The 19,922-nt window shown below is 45.4% G+C and overlaps 1 protein-coding gene across 1 annotated transcript in view; it reads left to right on the top strand.

Moving 5' to 3' along the window:
• RREB1 (ras responsive element binding protein 1) overlaps positions 1–19,922 on the top strand; it is a 146,361-nt gene that overhangs the window by 116,342 nt on the left and 10,097 nt on the right. Inside the window, exons 9-11 of the mRNA XM_005857874.2 lie at positions 358–547; positions 2,231–5,129; positions 19,556–19,720. Coding sequence (XP_005857936.1) covers positions 358–547; positions 2,231–5,129; positions 19,556–19,720 — 3,254 coding nt within the window. The remainder of the gene's footprint in view (positions 1–357; positions 548–2,230; positions 5,130–19,555; positions 19,721–19,922) is intronic.

The following is a 19,922-nucleotide window of genomic DNA, read 5'->3' as shown; positions in this document are numbered from 1 at the left end:
AAAATGTTTTATGACTAGAATACATTGAGCAGAGGGAGTGAGGACACTTTGAAAGGATCACTCAGTGTGACAGAACAAAGGCCTGTGACAGGTGCACACCTGTGCTGTCTGCAAAGATGGGAAACCCAGAAGTTGTTAAGATACAGTTTCTTTTTAAGGAAGAGTTTTTGTTGCTAACCATGAGCAGACTGGCTTCTAGATGTTACATCATTTCTATTTTCATTATTATAATAAATTGTTTTATCACTTTATTTTCATTTACTTATAGATCAAAGGACAATAAAATACAATAAGATTAATGGACAGGTGGAAATTCTGACTTCGCTGTCTCCTTATATTCTGTCACTTTCTTCCCAGATGTGACATTTGCTGTGTCACCTTTCGGACACATCGAGGATTGCTACGCCACAATGCGCTTGTCCACAAACAGCTTCCCAGAGATGCAACGGGAAGGCCTTTCATCCAGAACAACCCTTCCATTCCTGCTGGCTTCCATGACTTGGGATTCACCGACTTCTCCTGTAGGAAGTTTCCTCGGATTTCTCAGGTATGCTGATGGGCAGAACCAGCAGCTGTTTCCTCCATGGTCCACAGGGTGGGACTTAAATTCTTCACCCTGAGGTTTCCTTTCCTTCGAATGAGGTCCCTTGGGTTTTGTTTTTAACACCTTTCCTCTTGAAATTCAGTTTTGTCCTTTTTAGTCTTTTTTTGGGTTGTTGTGTTGAGAGGTGTAGGTGGCCTTTCATTTTTTTTTTCTTCATAGTTACTTACATCTGAGTCTAGCTCATCAGGGCTTTTGCCCATTCTTTAGGCCCTATCAGAATTAGATTTGTATTTTTAATTACATCAATTTATAGTTTTAATTAGCCTTACAGCTAAATCTTTTCAGCATTGTAGTTTTTTATTTAAAACTAGTGACTCTGTGCAAGTCATGCACATTGAAAGGAAATTAATTAGAAGGTGGCTGACGAGGCGGAACTGGGCTAGAAGGGCTGGACACGCCCTGGAACCAACCTCCTGCGCTCCCTCCCCGGCGTCTGAGGAGTGAGCAGGGTCCCTCCGGCAGGTGGGGTCCCTCAGCCTGGCCTGTGGGGATCAGGCCGAAACCCGCTCTCTGACATCCCCTGAGGGGTCCCAGAGTGCGAGAGGGCACTCTGCTAAGTTGGTGTCGTACAGGGTGTGGAACGCAAAAGCAAGTGTGCAGTAAACCATATTCGAGGCCAACAGTGCCCCAGCAACAACATAACCCACAGCCGAAGGTGGAATCGCATGGGCCCACAAGGAATTGGGCTCCCTCCTCTCTGGTTTTAGGGTACATCACCCAAGAACTGCCACTGCCAAGTCACTGCAGCTCAGCAGTTCCTGCATTGAGCGTCTGCCCCCTGGTGGTCAGTGCGCATCATAGCAACCGGTCGGACGGGCAGAGAGATGCTTAGCATATTAGCCTTTTATATATAGACTAGAGGCCCAGTGCACGAAATTCGTGCACTCAGGGGGTCCCTCAGCTCGGCCTGTGCCCTCTCACAGTCTGGGAGCCCTTGGGGGATGTCTGACTGCCGGGAAGCAGACCTAAGCCAGCAGTCGGACATCCTTAGCACTGCTGTGCAGAGGGAACGCATTGACCTGCGTTGAGCGTCTGCCCCCTGGTGGTCAGTGCATGTCATAGCAACTGGTCGTTCTGCCATTCGGTTGATTTGCATATTAGCCTTTTATTATATAGGATAGATGTTTTGGGTCATTATTAACCTGAGCCATATTTGTTCTCTCCTTATAAAGCACCTGCTAAAACTACTTTGAAACTACTTTTTTCCAAATTTAAAAAATTGATAGAAGATAGCAACAGTGAAATTCTTCCAGTGCATAAGCCTCAAGCTCAATTCCATATGTAGGCAACCATATGTGTGTACTCATGTAACCCCGGATGGTGCTCCCTCTCTCCTGACAGCACAGGGGTTCTCCACCATCAGTTAGTTTTGCAAGGCAACCATTTTTTTAAAAGAAAATCCTACCACTGTGATATTATTACTTAACTTGCTTCACTGCTGAGATACCTGGGGTTGATGTCATTCATCAAGAAAACATGCTTGTGGTTTCCTTATTCACTCCAGCAATTAGCAAGCAGGGAAAGGTCAGCTCCTATACGTTATGGAGAAAGCTGGATACTGCAGCCGTTCTGCATCTCAGTTTAGTGATGATTTTTAAATCCTCCTTTTGATTCCTTGCTTTGCAGGCCTGGTGTGAAACAAACCTGCGAAGGTGCATCAGCGAGCAACACCGTTTTGTCTGTGACATCTGCGACAAGGCATTCCCCATGCTCTCCTCGCTCGCCCTGCACAAGCAGACCCATGTCGCTGTGGACCAGGGACGGGAAAGGTTGCAAGCCAAGACCCTACCTGGTGACGCCATGGACCAGAAGGTCTTCCTGGCCTTGCTGGGCCTGCAGCACACCAAAGACGTCAGGCCTGTCCCAGCCGAGGAGCCCCCGCCGGATGACAACCAAGCAATACAGTTCCAGGCACTAAAGTGTCAGCTACCTCAGGAACCTGGCTGCACCAACATGCTGAGGCTGTCTCCTTTCGAAGCTTCTTCCCTGGGCGGTTCTCTCACAGTCCTCCCAGCTACCAAGGAGAGCATGAAGCACCTGTCCCTGCAGCCTTTCCAAAAGGGCTTCATCATCCAGCCTGATAGTAGTATTGTGGTCAAGCCCATCTCCGGGGAGTCCGCCATTGAGCTGGCTGACATCCAGCAGATCCTGAAGATGGCAGCCTCAGCACCCCCTCAAATCAGTCTTCCGCCTCTCTCCAAGGCCCCTGTCACCCCTCTGCAGGCCATTTTCAAACACATGCCCCCTCTGAAGCCAAAGCCTCTGGTCACACCGCGGACAGTGGTGGCCACCTCAACACCCCCTCCTCTCCTCAATGCCCAGCAGGCCTCCCCTGGCTGCATCAGTCCCAGCCTGCCCCCACCAGCCCTGAAGCTCCTCAAAGGCTCTGTGGAGGTGGCCTCCAACACAAACCTGCTGCAGTCCAAGTCCGGGGCCCAGCCACACACGGCCATGCAGCTCTTCCTACAGCAGCCACGGGTAGAGCTGCCAGGTCAGGCTGAGATGAAGACGCAATTGGAGCAGGACAGCATCATTGAGGCCCTGCTGCCCCTGAGCATGGAAGCCAAGATCAAGCAGGAGATAACAGAGGGAGACCTCAAGGCCATCATGACGGGCCCCAGCAGCAAGAAATCTCCAGCCATGCGCAAGGTGCTCTATCCCTGTCGCTTCTGCAACCAGGTGTTTGCCTTCTCCGGGGTGTTGCGTGCTCACGTGCGCTCCCACCTGGGCATCTCTCCATACCAGTGCAACATCTGCGACTACATCGCGGCCGACAAGGCCGCACTCATCCGCCACCTGCGCACGCACAGTGGCGAGCGGCCCTATATCTGCAAGATCTGCCACTACCCCTTCACCGTCAAGGCCAACTGCGAGCGGCACCTGCGCAAGAAGCATCTCAAGGCCACCCGCAAGGACATCGAGAAGAACATCGAGTATGTGACCAGCAGCGCGGCGGAGATGGTGGACGCCTTCTGCTCCCCAGACACAGTGTGCCGGCTGTGCGGTGAAGACCTGAAGCACTACCGCGCTCTGCGCATCCACATGCGCACGCACTGTGGCCGCGGCTTGGGCGGCTGCCCTAAGAGCCACAAGCCCTTTGAGTGCAAGGAGTGCAGTGCCACCTTCTCAGCCAAGCGCAACTGCGTCCACCACATCCTTAAGCAGCACCTACATGTGCCAGAGCACGATATCGAGAGCTACATCCTGGCGGCAGATGGCCTGGGCCCCAAGGAGGCCCCTGCAGCTGAGGCCTCAGGGAGGGTGGAGGAGGGCAGCGGAACCTTTGGTGAGCGCAAACCCCTTGCCACCTTTCTGGAGGCCCAGAATGGCTATCTTCATGCCGGCCCCACCCAGCCTCCACCTCCCATCTCTGTCAAGTTGGAGCCGGCCAGCAACTTCTCAGTGGACTTCAACGAGCCTCTGGACTTCTCCCAGAAGGGCCTGGCCCTGGTCCACGTGAAGCAGGAAAACACAGCCTTGTTCCTGAGCCCCTCTTCCTCGGCCCCCTATGACTGCTCCATGGAGCCCATTGACCTGTCCATCCCCAAGAACTTTAGGAGAGGAGACAAGGATTCAGCTGCTCCCAGTGAAGCCAAGATGCCTGAGCAGGAACCAGGGAGCAGGGAGCAACTCTCTCCCTGTCCACCACCATGCCCTACTCTGCCAGTGCCCTTGGGATCCAGTGGGATCTTGGAGAAACCCTTGGCCCTTTCGGCAGCAGCCTCCACAGCCACTACTCTGGAAGCCCATGCTCAGCCCCTGCAGGGCTCCGTTCAGGTCGCTGTCCCCATTTACTCTTCAGCCCTCATCAACAGCTCCCCTCTCTTGGGCAGCTCCACCCTGATAAGCAGCCCAGCCTTGTTGAGGCCCCTACGCCCCAAGCCCCCCCTGCTCTTGCCAAAGCCCCCTATGACAGAAGAGCTGCCCCCACTGGCCTCCATTGCCCAGATCATCTCATCTGTGTCCTCAGCCCCCACCTTGCTCAAAGGCAAGGTGGCTGACCCAGGGCCCACAGGCACCAGCAGTAACACCACAGCTTCAGACAGCTTAGGAGGCACCACTGCCCCCACTGAGACCACCAGCCCCAAAGAATCCAGCGACCCACCCCCTGCTGCCAACAGTCCAGAGGCGGCTTCGCCCACTGGGCAGGGGCCAGCTGGCTTGTCAAAGAAGAGGGGCCGGAAAAGGGGGTTGAGGAGCCGGCCCCGGGCCAGCAGTGGTGGGGTAGACCTGGACTCCAGTGGGGAATTTGCCAGCATTGAGAAGATGCTGGCTACCACAGACACCAACCAGTTCAGTCCATTTCTGCAGACCGCAGAGGACGATGCTCAGGACGAGTTGGCCGGTGCCCCCGCTGACCACAATGGGCCCAGTGATGAAGAACAGGGCAGCCCCCCAGAAGACAAGCTGCTGAGGACAAAGCGGAACTCTTATGCCAACTGCCTGCAGAAGATCAACTGTCCCCACTGCCCTCGCGTCTTCCCTTGGGCCAGCTCCCTCCAGAGGCACATGCTCACACACACTGGTAAGAGGGCCTCACACATACTACGTCCAGCGGGGAGACTGGCCACCGGCCAGGGGAGAAAGAGGGTGGAGTTGAAAGTGTGGGGTCCTGTTCCCGTGGCCCCATTCCTAGGTTCCCTTCCTTCTGTCTCAGAAGCAGGGGTTTGGCCTACTGAGCCCGTGTGCTCAGGTAACCAGAACGACCTGTTGCTATTGTATGATCCCTCTGAGGGCTGCTGGTGAAGGGAGGTGTTTTTACTGTTGAAAGCAAGGTGGTTTTAGGTGAAAAATGGTCCTAGACCAGCCGTGGGCAAACTACGGCCCGCGGGCCGGATCCGGCCCGTTTGAAATGAATAAAACTAAAAAAAAAAAAAAAGACCGTACCCTTTTATGTAATGATGTTTACTTTGAATTTATATTAGTTCACACAAACACTCCATCCATGCTTTTGTTCCGGCCCTCCGGTCCAGTTTAAGAACCCATTGTGGCCCTCGAGTCAAAAAGTTTGCCCACCCCTGTCCTAGACCAATCAGTTACTCACTGCCATCCCTCTGGTCCCTTCTGGAAAAGGCAGCAAGATTAAACTCTTGGTTACCCACAGGAGGCAGTGAGGGAGAAATGGAGCTTTGTATTAAGTTAATGACCATGCAACTGTTTTCTTAATTATAATTTACTAAATATTCACACAGGACTTATGTCATTGAACTGAGGACAAATTGGGTGAGATCTTCAACCTTTAGATAATATTTTGATAACCTAAATATTAATAGGTAGTACCTAAAACTGAATAAAGAATTAGACAGTATAAGATTGCCATATAAAATATAGGATACCAGTTAAATTTGAATTTCAAATAAGTAACAATTTTTTTGTATGTTTTTCATGCAGTATTTGGGATATACTAAAAATTTACTTGGTTTTTATTTGAAATTCAAATTTAACTGGTGATCTGTATTTTTAGTTGCTAAGTCTGACAACCCTGGGTAATTAGAAGGCTTAAGGTGGTGGCAGTGTGGTGAGGGAGGGGGTGGGACTGGGTGTGAGCCATGCTCTGTGCCAGGTGGAAACACTTCATTCAGGGCTGATCATCACTTGAAGCTCCGCAGAAGCCCACAGAGGAAGGCTGTTTCTACAAAGGGGAAGTCGAAGAGAGTGTGAGAGGGGATGGAGGGGATTGCAAGCTGCAGGTCTCTGAGGCTGGTGACCACCTAGATGTGACACCTCTCTCCAGTGTGGTGGAATCCCATGCTGGCATGTCAGGCATGTCTGTCCCTGGGGGACTCATTGCCAGGAGCAGAATTTCTAGGTTTGTAAAGTATAGGCTGCATTTCAGACCATCGTTTTCTTTCCATTTGAAGTCATGTAAGCCTGACAAAGTAAAGTAACAGTTCTGACGAAGGGGACAGTTCAGAAAAGGAGGTGCATCTTAAAGAGAAGGTGACCCCACACTGTTTCTATTGCTGTCCTTTTTGGGTGACACTTTATGGTCCCCTGTGGAGTCTGGAGGGGAATTTCTGTTCCTGCTTTTTAGAAAGCAGATGGTCTGGCTCTGAGGAACAGTGTGGCTCTTACCCTGCCTCCCTGCCCCCCATCAGCCTCCCAGCTCATTCTTCCAGCTGGGAGTCCAGTGCTCAGTGGATGGAGCCCATGCCATTGTCCTTGGGTGAGGCCTTTCTTCCTGGCCATTCTTTTCCTAGTGAGCCATCAGTCTCCCAATAGGACTGGTGTGGCCAGGAACTCTTTTCAAGAGTTGTGCCCATGTCTTTAAAGATGTCTGATAAATGTTCCGATTTGTGCAGTCAAGATGGTGGCTGGCAGGATGGCAGTGAGGGAGAGAGTGTGAGTGAGGGAACGAAAGGAGAGTGTGTGGTGTGTGTGGGTGTGAGTGAGGGACAGTTAGATCCTGCAGGACTTTTGGGGGCTGGCCAACCAGGCTCTCTTAGACAGGAGCTCCCACTACCACCGGGACTCCAGCCTCTCTGGACACAGGCTCCTATGAGTTCTGGAGTATGCTTCCCTCCCCACTGGCCCACTGCCTTGGCCCCAGGCCTCACACGTCTGGTGCTTGAGCTCTCCTATGACTCTCAGGGTATGCAACCCTCCCGCCAAGCCCTCTGCTTCCGCCACAAGCCCCATGCGACTCTGCACCTGGACACTTTGGTGATAGCAAAAATTGGAAGACAAAGAACCCCCAAAGAAAAGGGGAAAAGGAAACCAAAAAAGGGGGAACTAAATGAAACAGAGGCATGCAATATGTCAGGTAAAGAATTCAGAGTAATGGTCATACAGTTCATAAACCGGATGAATGAGAAAATCCACAACTTATGTAAGTATCAAGAGGAAATCAAGAATGATATAGCTACAATAAGAATGATGATGGAAGGTTTCAACAGTAGACTAGAAGAATTGGAAGACTGAATTAGTGAGTTAGAAGATAGGGCAGAGAAACACACCCAATCTGAACAGCAATTGGAGAAAAAAAATCAGAAAGCAGGAGGAGAGCCTAAGGGAGCTCTGGGACAACATGAAACAAAGTAATGTACATATGATAGGGGTGCCAGAAAGACAAGAAGAAGAGCAAGGATTAGAGAACCTATTTGAAGAAATAGTGACAGAAAACTTCCCTGATTTGGGGGAAAAAAAGTTACACAAGCACAGAGCTCCCAAACGATGAACCCAAAAAAGACCCACACCACATCATAATTACAGCAGGAAACATTAATGACAAAGAATCTTAACCCATTGTATGCCATAAATGTCTGTAGACACAAGCGGCAGACCTTCCCCACATGCCATGTGCATCTGTTAAAAAAAAAATGTTTTCCCTGAGTGGCAGCCCTGACCAGCTTTAAAGTAATTTTTTGTGAGAATTTTCAGCTGAAAATATTCAAGAACACCTGAATTGTGAGTAGTATATTTATTTTTATAATATTCATTGCAAATTGATTTTTTTTTTAGCTAAATTCAAAATATCATGGCATGTGGGGATGGTTTCCATTTCAGACACGAGGCGATTAACTGATTAAAAGCTGCAAGAGACAGGGTGTTACCTACAAAGGATCTTCCATTAGATTATCAAATGATTTCTCAACAGAAACACATCAGGCCAGAAGGGAATGGAATGAAGTATACAAAGTGATGCAAAGCAAGGGAATGAATCCAAGAATACTGATTCCAGCAAGGCTATCATTCAAAATTGAAGGGGAAATCAGGAGCTTTGCAGACAAAAAAAGGCTAAGGGAGTTTATCACTACCAAGCCAGCAATGCAAGAAATGCTAAAGGGACTGTTATAAAAAGAAGAAATAGAAAGAGTAAAAGGAACACAGTCGTGAAGGACAAAAATGGCTACAAACAAGTACCTATCAATAATAACCTTAAATGTAAATGGACTGAATGCTCCAATCAAAAGACATCGAGTGGCTGAATGGATAAGAAAACATGACCCATATATATCCTTAAATGTAAATGGACTGAATGCTCCAATCAAAAGACATCGAGTGGCTGAATGGATAAGAAAACATGACCCATGTATATATATGCTGTCTCCAAGAGACCCGCCTCAGAACAAGGGACTCACACAGACTGAAAGTGAAGGGATGGAAAAATATTTTTCAGGCAAATGGAAATAAATTAAAAAAGCTGGGGTAGCAATACTTATATCTGACAAAATAGACCTCAAAGTGAAGGCCAGAAGAAGGGATACTAAAGGGATCAATACAACAAGAGGATGTAACTCTGGTAAACATATGCACCCAATGCAGGAGCACCCAAATAAAAAAAACTTCTGGAAGATATCAAGGGAGAGATCAACAGCAATACAATCATAGTAGGGGACTTTAATACCTCATTGACATCACTGGATAAATCCTCTAGACAAAAAAACCAGCAAAGATATAGCAACACTAAACAACTCATTAGATCAGATGTGCTTAATCAACATCTTAAGAACATTTCACCCCAAAGCTACAGAATATACATTCTTCTCAAGTGCACATGGGACGTTTTCAAAGATAAACCAAATATTGGGACACAGGCAAAGTCTCTTCAAATTCAAGATGGAAATCATATAAAGCATCTTCTCAGATCACAATGGCATAATGTTAGTAATCAACTACAATAAAAACAATCACAAAAATTCAAACACTTGGAGGTTAAATAGCATATTTATTAAACAATGATTGGGTTACCAAGAGATCAAAGAATAAATAACATTCTGGAAATAAATGACAATGAAAACACAACAATCCCAAATCTATGGGACACAGTGAAAGCAGTCCTGAGAGGGGAGTTCATGGCATTCCAGGCCTACCTAAAAAAAAAACTGGTAATAAATTATCTAACTCTATAACTTAAAGAATTAGAAAGAAAGCAACAAGAAAAGCCCAGAGTGAGCAGAAGGAAGGAAATAATAAAGATCACAGCAGAAATAAATGACATAGAGACCAAATAAATAACTAAATTAAATAAATACAAAAGATCAATGAAACCAAGAGCTGGATTGTTGAAAGGATAAACAAGCTTAATGAACCTCTAGCCAGGCTCACCAAGAAGCAAAGAGAGAGAACCCAAATAAACAAAATCAGAAATGAAAGAGGTGAAATAAGACTCCACAGAAATACAAAGGATTGTAACAAAAATACTATGAGCAACTCTATTCTAACAAACTGGTCAACCTAGAAGAAATGAACGTATTTCTAGAAAAATACAACCTTCCAAAACTCAATTAGGATGAATCAAAAAATCTGAATAGGCTGATAACTGTGGAAGAAATTGAAGTAGTAATCAAAAAACTTCCAGCAAACAAAAGCCCGGGGCCAGACGGCTTCACAGGGGAGTTTTACCAAACATTCAAAGAACTAAAACCTATCCTCCTCAGACTATTCCAAAAAATTCAAGAGGAAGGAACCACTTCTAATCTCTTTCTATAAAGCCAGCATTTCCCTAATCCCAAAACCAGATAAAGACACTACAAAGAAAGAGAATTACAGGACAATATCTCTGATGAACATAGATGCTAAAATCCTCAACAAAATCTTAGCAAATCGGATCCAGCATTACATTAGAAAGATCATACACCATGACTGAGTGGGTTTTATTCCAGGGATGCAAGGATGGTACAATATCAGCAAATGAATAAATATGATACATCACATAAACAAATTGAGAGACAAAAATCACATAATCATATCAATTGATGCAGAAAAGGCATTTGACAAAATCCAACACCCTTTCCTGATAAAAACTCTCAACAAAGTGGGAATAGAGGGATCATACCTCAACATAATAAGAGCCTTATATGACAAACCTACAGCCAACATCATACGCAGTGGGCAAAAACTAAAACCATCTTCCCTAAGAACAGGAACAAGACAGGGATGCCCACTCTCACCACTCCTGTTCGACATAGTACTGGAATTGCTAGCCATAGCAATCAGACAAGAAGAAGAAATAAAAGGCATCCAAATTGGAAAAGAAGAAGTGAAACTTTGATTATTCGCAGATGACATGATATTGTACATAGAAAACCCTAAAGACTCCATCAAAAAACTACTAGACTTAATAAATGAATTCAGCAATGTAGCAGGATACAACATTAACACCCAGAAATCTATGGCTTTTTTATACATCAATAATGTGCTCACAGAAAAAAGAAACAAACAAACAAAAAAATCCCTTTTCCCATCGCACCAAAAAAATTAAGATACCTAGGAATAAACTTAACTGAGGAGGTAAAAGACCTATACTCGGAAAACTGTAGGATGTTGGAAAAAGAGATAGAGGAAGACATAAACAAATGGAAGAATATACCATGTTCATGGGTTGGTAGAATCAACATCATTAAAATGTCCAAACTACCCAAAGCAGACTATAGATTGCATTTAAATACCAATGGCATATTTCAAAATTCTAAAACAAACTCTCCAAAAATTCATCTGGAATAAAAAGAAAGACCCTGAACAGCCACAGCAATCCTGAGAAAGAAGAACAAAGTTGGAGGGATCACAATACCAGATATCAAGCTATATTACCAAGCCATGGTTCTCAAAACTGCCTGGTACTGGCAAAAGAACAGCCAAATAGACCAATGGAACAGAACAGAGAACCCAGAAATTGACCCAAGCCATTACCTAGTATGCTCAATTAATATTTGACAAAAGAGACAAGAGCATACAATGGAATCAAGACAGTCTCTTCAATAAATGGTGTTGGGGAAATTGACAGATACATGCAAAAAAATTGAACTAGGCCACCAACTTACACCATACACAAAAATAAACAAAATGGATAAAGGACTTAAATGTAAGATGGGAAATCATATACATCTTAAAAGAATCCATAGACAGCAAAATAGCAAACATATGTCATAGCAATTAATACAACTTCTAGGGCAATAGAAACTAAGGAGAAAATAAACAAATGGGACTACATCAAAATAAAAAGCTTCTGCACAGCAAAAGAAACCATCAACAAAACAAGAAGAAAGCCCACTGCATGGGAGAACATATTTGCCAATGTTATATTCGGTAAGGGCCTAATTTCCAAAATTTGTAGGGAACTCCTGCATCTTAACAAAAAGAAGATAAACAATCCAATCAAACAATGGACAAAGGACTTAGACACTTTTCGAAAGTGGACATACAGAAGGCCAAGAGACTTATGAAAACATGCTCAAAGTCACTAATCATCCGAGAGATGCAAATCAAAACAACAATGAGGTACCATCAGAATGACTATCATCGACAAACGACAAGTGCTGGAGAGGATGCAGAGAAAAAGGAACCCTCGTGCACTGCTGGTGGGAGTGTAGGCTGGTGCAGCCACCGTGGAAAACGGTATGGAGTTTCCTCAAAAAATTAAAAATAGAACTCCCATTTGACCCATTAATCCCACTTTTAGGAATATATCCCAAGAAACTAGAAACACCAATCAGAAAGGACATATGCACCCCTGTGTTCATAGCAGCACAATTTACAATAGCTAAGATTTGGAAACAGCCTAAGTGCCCATCAGCAGATGAGTGGATTAGAAAACTGTGGTACATCTACACAATGAAATACTTCGCTGCTATAAAAAAGAAAGAACTCTTACCATTCGCAACAGCATGGATGGACATGAAGAGCATTATGCTAAGTGAAATAAGCCAGTCAGAGAAAGATAAATATCCCATGATCTCACTCATTTGTGGAATATAATGAACAACATAAACTGATGAACAAAAATAGATACAGAGACAGAGACGCATCAAACAGACCATCAAATTTCAGAGGGACAGCAGGGGAGGGGAGGGGGGACAGGTAAGAGATCAACCAAAGGGCAATGGACACAGACACTAGGCGGGTGAGGGAGTGTGTTGGGGGGTGGGGGTGGCCGAGGAAAGGTCAGTGGGGGGAAAGGGAGACATATGTAATACTATATGTAACACTTTAAACAATAAAGAATTTTTTTTTTAAAGTTACCATTTGTGAATCCAGTCATTTAGATTGCCTGGCTTTGGAATATCAAAATTTTCTAGTTGGTTTAAAATTTGGTAGCATCTGAAGCCAAACAAAGAGAATGGGAGGTTTGTTGAAGACAGGGTGGTGTGGGGTGGGTGTAAATACAATCATGTTCTGCCACTTCTCCCTTCACAGTTCCTGTGCCCTGTGGCAGTGTCTGTTTCGGCCCCCTCCCTGACATCCTATATACTGTGTTCCTGTAGTGGGCCAGGTTGCAGGCCTTGACCCTTGGGGGGAGCATTCAGGGCTGATAGAGCAAACTTTCAGAGCTAGTCTTCATCACTGTCCCCTGAGGGCGATGTTGCCCACATTTTGCCATAAGGAAATGGAGGTTTAGAAAGGGTAACTTGCTTTTGGTCATATGAGTAATGAACAGTGAGCAAGAGAGCTAGAGTTCAGGGCTCGGGTCAGATCCCTGCAGCTGCCCCAGCGTCAGGGTGGTGTGACCGCTGGTCCTCTATCTGAACTTGTATAGGTCATGCCGCCTCCCTCTCTGTATCCTCAAATGTCTCAGTGCAGGAGATTGGGAAGATGTTTGAGGAAAGGTTAGAAGACAGATGTGGACCAGAATACTATATATCAGACACTTAATGACCACAGAATGGTGTTAGCCGCATGCACAGACACTCACAGAGGTCAGCGCCCATTGGGCTGTTAGCTTCTTTGCTGTTGCACTGCCTCAGCTTCAAGCAACAGTCTCGGCATTCCCTTTGTGAAGTTCTTTTATAGAGCACTTGGCTGTGCCTGGTACTGAACACTCCCCATCCATCAAGTGAGGGATGAAGCTGGTCAGATCGCGCGCCCCCCTCCTCCCACTGCGGACCAGCAATGTTCTGGAAGGCTACTCTGCTGCTGAAGAAGCCGAGCTGCCTGTCCCCTGCTCCCCTGCTTTCTATGATGTCTCCCTCCAGGAACTTTGAAATGAGACTAAGGCTCACACATAAGAGAAATTAAACGTGGGCTCTGGGATGATCCTGTGAATAAGTGTCATACAGAAAAGAGGTTTTTGTGGGTTTTTATTGGAACATTAAAATCGAGCTGCATTTCAGCCAGCAGCTTCGAGGAGCGTCCCATTTTAGGTTGCATTTAGGTGACTGTGTCTGTATCTTGAGAGTCAGCCTTCTCCTGACCACTGGGCAGATGCATAAAATTACTACCATCATGTCTGTCTGTTGTCTCGTAGACGTGTTTCCAGTCCACCCCAGCCCCCGAACAGCGTTGAGTAGACCAGGTGTTCAGGGATGAGCTAGGGGTTCACTGTTGCTGTGGGCGAGGGGCATCTGGTTTCGCCCTTTCTCTCTCGTAGCTCAGGTTCTAGGAATTGTGTCTCAGGAGGAAGCTGGTGTTAGCTGTCAGATTTCATGTCCCCTGGTGTGCTCTCCACACCAGCTGAATCTCCTCCCTCTGCTCCTCTCCCGGCCACAGGGTCCTGTTGATCAGGGACATTTCCTGGCTCCTTGCCTTTCTCTGTCTGAACAGTGTTGCCTCTTTGGGTCACAGTTCCTTCCTTTTTCCCCTTGTGAGCATTTTGTGTGCTTTTAGGCCACAGGTGGGGGAGTGAGTGCCAGAAAAACACCACCAGGCCACTCCCACCCGGTCCTCCTCCTTCCTCCTCAGAGCGCGGAGGGGCCGGGACCTGTGGGTCTCAGCTGCCCTCCATTTCCTGCATGCAGGGATTCCGACTCCCTCACTTCCTCCTGATGGGTCTTACCCCTTTTCTTTACCAGCCTAGGGCCCTCCCCACTCACCTCTCCTACCTGCTGCTCATGGGCCACAGACATTGCATTTAAAATCAGTAAGATGTGCAAACCTCGGTGTGTAAATCACTTCTGACACCAGGTGTGTTTGGCTCCTTATGACTTTCCTTTTAAGTGGCAGCTCTGGCCATTTAATGGAGCCAGCCCTGTGCACGCCTCTGCCAAATTCAGAGAGAAAGAGACCTTCACTGAGGGGTGGAGAGGTGGTGGAGAGAAGTGTTGGGTGTGAGGTCGCATCATGAACCTTATTCTCAGTGTTTATTCTTCTGCTCTATGTTCCAGTGCCTGTCAGATAGTACTGTTGACTATAAAATTTCTCTCTTCTTGTTTTGACTGTTCTATGAGAGTGGAAACTGGCTGGCGATGGTTTTTATCATATTGGGGTGGAGGGTCATCTCAAGTCTCGGGCACATAGGTAACTCCTTGTGGTTACAGGTACATTTTAAAACACCCCTCCTAAAGCATTTATTTGTGGCAGTTACCAAGTAAATGAAATCCTTTGATGCTTTCCCTATAGCTTACCAGTGAACACGTTTGAAACCTGTACAATAGAAGTGCTAGAGGGCTCGTGTTTTCCTCTGTCCGTGCAGTCCGGAAAGCACACTGCTACTCGAAACGTAAGACTGGCAGTGAAATGTGAACTTTAAAGACTCCCGTTAGTGTCCCTTTGGGAATCCTCATAATGTGATACAGTAACTTTGGTGTCATTATTTTGTTCTCTGAATTTAGCATTAATATAAAGCGCCATCATGGGACATCAGCCTGACTGTCCAAACCAGCTTAACAGTGAGACACTTACCCACTTGAAAATTACAGAGTAAAGCATGGAATTAGGTAGAAGCAAGAAACCAATTGTTTTATTTAAAAGCAACAATCGTATCACAGTTAATAGTCATAGCTCTGACTTGTCTGCTCTCGGCCCAGTTCTCTCCCTCTCATCTGGCCTGACTTTTGATAATAAAATGTTAAAGGAAAAGTATATTTTTCTTACTTAAAACAGAGTCCAAATAATTATTAAATATTTTCAATTTTTAGTGAAAAGCAGGAATAATGGGAGGGTACACAGTTAACATTAACATACTTTTAAAACTAGTTTTTACTTACAAGTGTGATTTTTTTTTAGGTCATTTTTCTAATTTTAGCAGAAACACCTACTGGGCTCTGTGAAGGTAACCTGTAGGGTAGTTGGAGGGCTCTGCTGAGGCTGTGGGCCCTTGTGGCGTTCCTACGAGTGTGTGTGCCAGGTTCCTGGGTCTCGGATCCCACCTCCCAGGTTTCACATTCCCTGGTCTTTGGTTGTTCTAAGCATCTGTATTCTTTTTTTTTTCTTTTTTAAAAATTAATTTATTTTTATTGAGTTTATTGGGGTGTCATTGGTTAATAAAATTACATAGGTTTCGGGGGTACAGTTCTATAATACATCACCTGTGCAGGCATCTGTATTTTTAAAAAGCTCCATGGTGATTTGGACCATTGCTGAAAGGGTCTTTCAGCTCGGGAGGGAATGAGCGCCCCTTTCTTTGATTAGTGCTGATGCTTGAACTTCGGGGCAGTGCTTCTCGTGGTGCTGAGTCATACACCCCTGATCTGAGGTCTGCATGAATGGCACCCCAGAGTTGTGAGACTGGGAGATGATGATGCTGGTCCTTTCTTGCTCTGCAAGGCCCGGGGGCAGGCCTGGGCTGGTCCCTGCACTAATCCAGGCCTCCATGCACAGCTGTCTCAGTGGAGACGGAAGGGCCCATGAATGGTGTTTCAGCAGAACTGTGCAGGTTGACTTTCCTGCCACTTCTTTTTGTTTCTTTTCCTAATCCACAGTCATAATCACATGTCATCAGTTAACCCAAAAATGTCCTTTTGAGCTACTTTTTCCCAGTCTGTAATCCAGTCTGGATTCATGCATTGCATTTAGTATCATGCCTTTTTGGGTTTTTTATTATTTTATGGTTATTATTTTTTATTCCCATTCTCTCACCCTCCTTCCCTTTGACAACTATAAGCTTGTTCTCTGTTTCTCTGGGTCTGTTTCTGTTTTGTTTATGCATTTGTTTTATTTTAAATTCCCTCTAGGTCCATCTGTGTTGTCACAAATACCAAGATTTCCTTCTTTTTATTGCTGAATAATATTCCATTGTATATATACACTATACACACACACACACACACACACACACACACACACACACACCACATTTTCTTTATCCATTCATCTATTGATGGATGTCTAGGTTGCTTCCATATCCAGGCTTACTAGTAATGCTGCACTGAACATAGGGGTGCGTATATCTTTTTCAACTAGTGTTTTTATTTTCTTTGGATAAATACCCAGAAATGGAATTGCTGGATCATATGGCAACTCTATTTTTTACTTTTTCTGTCATATTTTTAAAATATATTTTTCTTGATTTCAGAGAGGAAGGGAGAGAGAGAGAGAGAAACATCAATGATGAGAGAGAATTATTGATCAGCTGCCTCCTGCATGCCCCCTACTGGGGATCAAGCCCACAACCCAGGCATGTGCCTCCACAGGGAATCAAACCCTGACCTCCTGGTTTCATAGGTCGATGCTCAACCTCTGAGCCACACAGGCTGAGCTATCATTTCTTAACATGTGTGTCTGATTGTGGCATTCCCAAGGTTACAAGACAGACATACTGGGCTGTAGGTCTGAAGTTCTGTTTGTTAGTACACAAACCTTTAAACTCAGAAACTAGGACCTTAGAATCTGGAGACTGGGGAAAACAGGAGAATCCAGTGATGCAGTCAATGATTTACTCCATCTTCTCTCTCCTGAGATCACCTAATCCTTTCCCTTCTCCCCTTCCTCCTTCCTCCCTTCTTTCTGTCCACACTTTCTGCTATGGTTCTTGCTTTCCCCTCTCATTCATGCAAACAAGGGACAAGTTGCAGAGGGGCCTGGCTTGCATTTTAAAACATCATGTTTACAGTACAAAAGGAATCCAAATGAAAGGAGAGGATAGGCAAACAAATAAATAAGATAGATTTATTTCTGGTCCCTGCACTAATCCAGGCCTCCATGCACAGCTGTCTCAGTGGAGACGGAAGGGCCCATGAATGGTGTTTCAGCAGAACTGTGCAGGTTGACTTTCCTGCCACTTCTTTTTGTTTCTTTTCCTAATCCACAGTCATAATCACATGTCATCAGTTAACCCAAAAATGTCCTTTTGAGCTACTTTTTCCCAGTCTGTAATCCAGTCTGGATTCATGCATTGCATTTAGTATCATGCCTTTTTGGGTTTTTTATTATTTTATGGTTATTATTTTTTATTCCCATTCTCTCACCCTCCTTCCCTTTGACAACTATAAGCTTGTTCTCTGTTTCTCTGGGTCTGTTTCTGTTTTGTTTATGCATTTGTTTTATTTTAAATTCCCTCTAGGTCCATCTGTGTTGTCACAAATACCAAGATTTCCTTCTTTTTATTGCTGAATAATATTCCATTGTATATATACACTATACACACACACACACACACACACACACACACACACACACACACCACATTTTCTTTATCCATTCATCTATTGATGGATGTCTAGGTTGCTTCCATATCCAGGCTTACTAGTAATGCTGCACTGAACATAGGGGTGCGTATATCTTTTTCAACTAGTGTTTTTATTTTCTTTGGATAAATACCCAGAAATGGAATTGCTGGATCATATGGCAACTCTATTTTTTACTTTTTCTGTCATATTTTTAAAATATATTTTTCTTGATTTCAGAGAGGAAGGGAGAGAGAGAGAGAGAAACATCAATGATGAGAGAGAATTATTGATCAGCTGCCTCCTGCATGCCCCCTACTGGGGATCAAGCCCACAACCCAGGCATGTGCCTCCACAGGGAATCAAACCCTGACCTCCTGGTTTCATAGGTCGATGCTCAACCTCTGAGCCACACAGGCTGAGCTATCATTTCTTAACATGTGTGTCTGATTGTGGCATTCCCAAGGTTACAAGACAGACATACTGGGCTGTAGGTCTGAAGTTCTGTTTGTTAGTACACAAACCTTTAAACTCAGAAACTAGGACCTTAGAATCTGGAGACTGGGGAAAACAGGAGAATCCAGTGATGCAGTCAATGATTTACTCCATCTTCTCTCTCCTGAGATCACCTAATCCTTTCCCTTCTCCCCTTCCTCCTTCCTCCCTTCTTTCTGTCCACACTTTCTGCTATGGTTCTTGCTTTCCCCTCTCATTCATGCAAACAAGGGACAAGTTGCAGAGGGGCCTGGCTTGCATTTTAAAACATCATGTTTACAGTACAAAAGGAATCCAAATGAAAGGAGAGGATAGGCAAACAAATAAATAAGATAGATTTATTTATTTATTTATTTATTTATTTATTTATAAAGAAAAGATAGGCAAACCATAGCAGGTGACTCCTGGGGAGAAAGATGGGCATGCTCCTCTCAGCAGGTGACCCCATGGTGGAGTTGGTGGGGGCGGCTGTTGAGTGGAGCACATGGTCTTCTAGTGTGGACTCAGGATATGTTAGTCACTTATTCACGACTCGCAGGATCTTAGAGCAGGAACAAAGAACCTTTCTTACGTGAGCAGACCTCCTCTGACTGGGGACACAGTGAACTTGGGCAGAGGTCACTGCAGGATGGCTCATCCAGTCAGCCAGGGGGAGACCTGCAGAGTCAGAGCCCCCACCTGCCTCCTCTGCGGGAGGCCAGGCCCACGGAGGCCAGGAGGAGGAGGCCCCTCCAAAGACACCAGGGGCTCCAGACTCCTGCAGGGGGGCCTGGCGTCTCCCCGATCTCCCAGCATGGGTGGCACTTGCGTTGTGAGAAATTATGAAAAGCTGTGTCTTCTCCTTGTGACAAACTGCAGTTGTTTCTTGCTGTGCTCTAAGATCCCTCCACTCACTCTTTGTTGTTATTATTTAAGGTTTTAACTGTGATATTGTCGTTTTACTTTAAACATATGTGTCTTGGTCTCATTGTTAACTTTTAGTATTTTGAAGTCATACCATCCCACTCAGACTAAGGGAAGATGATCATTTGACTTGTTTGTGTTCAGTATTTTTTTAAATGTGTTTTGTTTATTTTCTTTAAAGAATCGGGTGGAGGAGGGGGAAGCAAATGCCAATAATCCCAGAAGAATGAATCAAAAGCGACTTTTTCATTGCAGTAGAAAGTCAGATAAATATCTATTTTTTTTCCTGCTTCAGGTCAGAAACCCTTCCCTTGTCAAAAATGCGATGCCTTCTTTTCTACCAAATCTAACTGTGAACGCCACCAGTTGCGCAAACATGGAGTTACCAACTGTTCCCTGAGAAGAAACGGGCTTATTCCCCAGGCAAAAGAGAGTGATGTTGGACCCCATGATAGCACAGGTAGTGCTTCCAGGTGATGGAGAGGAGAGGGACAGAGGAGAGCCCATTGCTTAGCCCGTTAACTTCCTAGCAAACTTCGGCCCTTGGCGCATGCGGGGCAGCCCTTCCCTCCTCCCTGTAGGACTCCAGTCAGAAAGGGACCCTGCAGAGCATGCAGCAGGGTCACCACATGGGAGACCAGGGCGTGCCCCTGAAAGGCTTT

The sequence above is a fragment of the Myotis brandtii genome, unplaced genomic scaffold (genome assembly GCF_000412655.1).
Source record: "Myotis brandtii unplaced genomic scaffold, ASM41265v1 scaffold1144, whole genome shotgun sequence".
NCBI lineage: Eukaryota > Metazoa > Chordata > Mammalia > Chiroptera > Vespertilionidae > Myotis > Myotis brandtii.
Note: the sequence above shows the minus strand (reverse complement) of the source record. Positions and strands in the feature narration are given on the sequence as shown.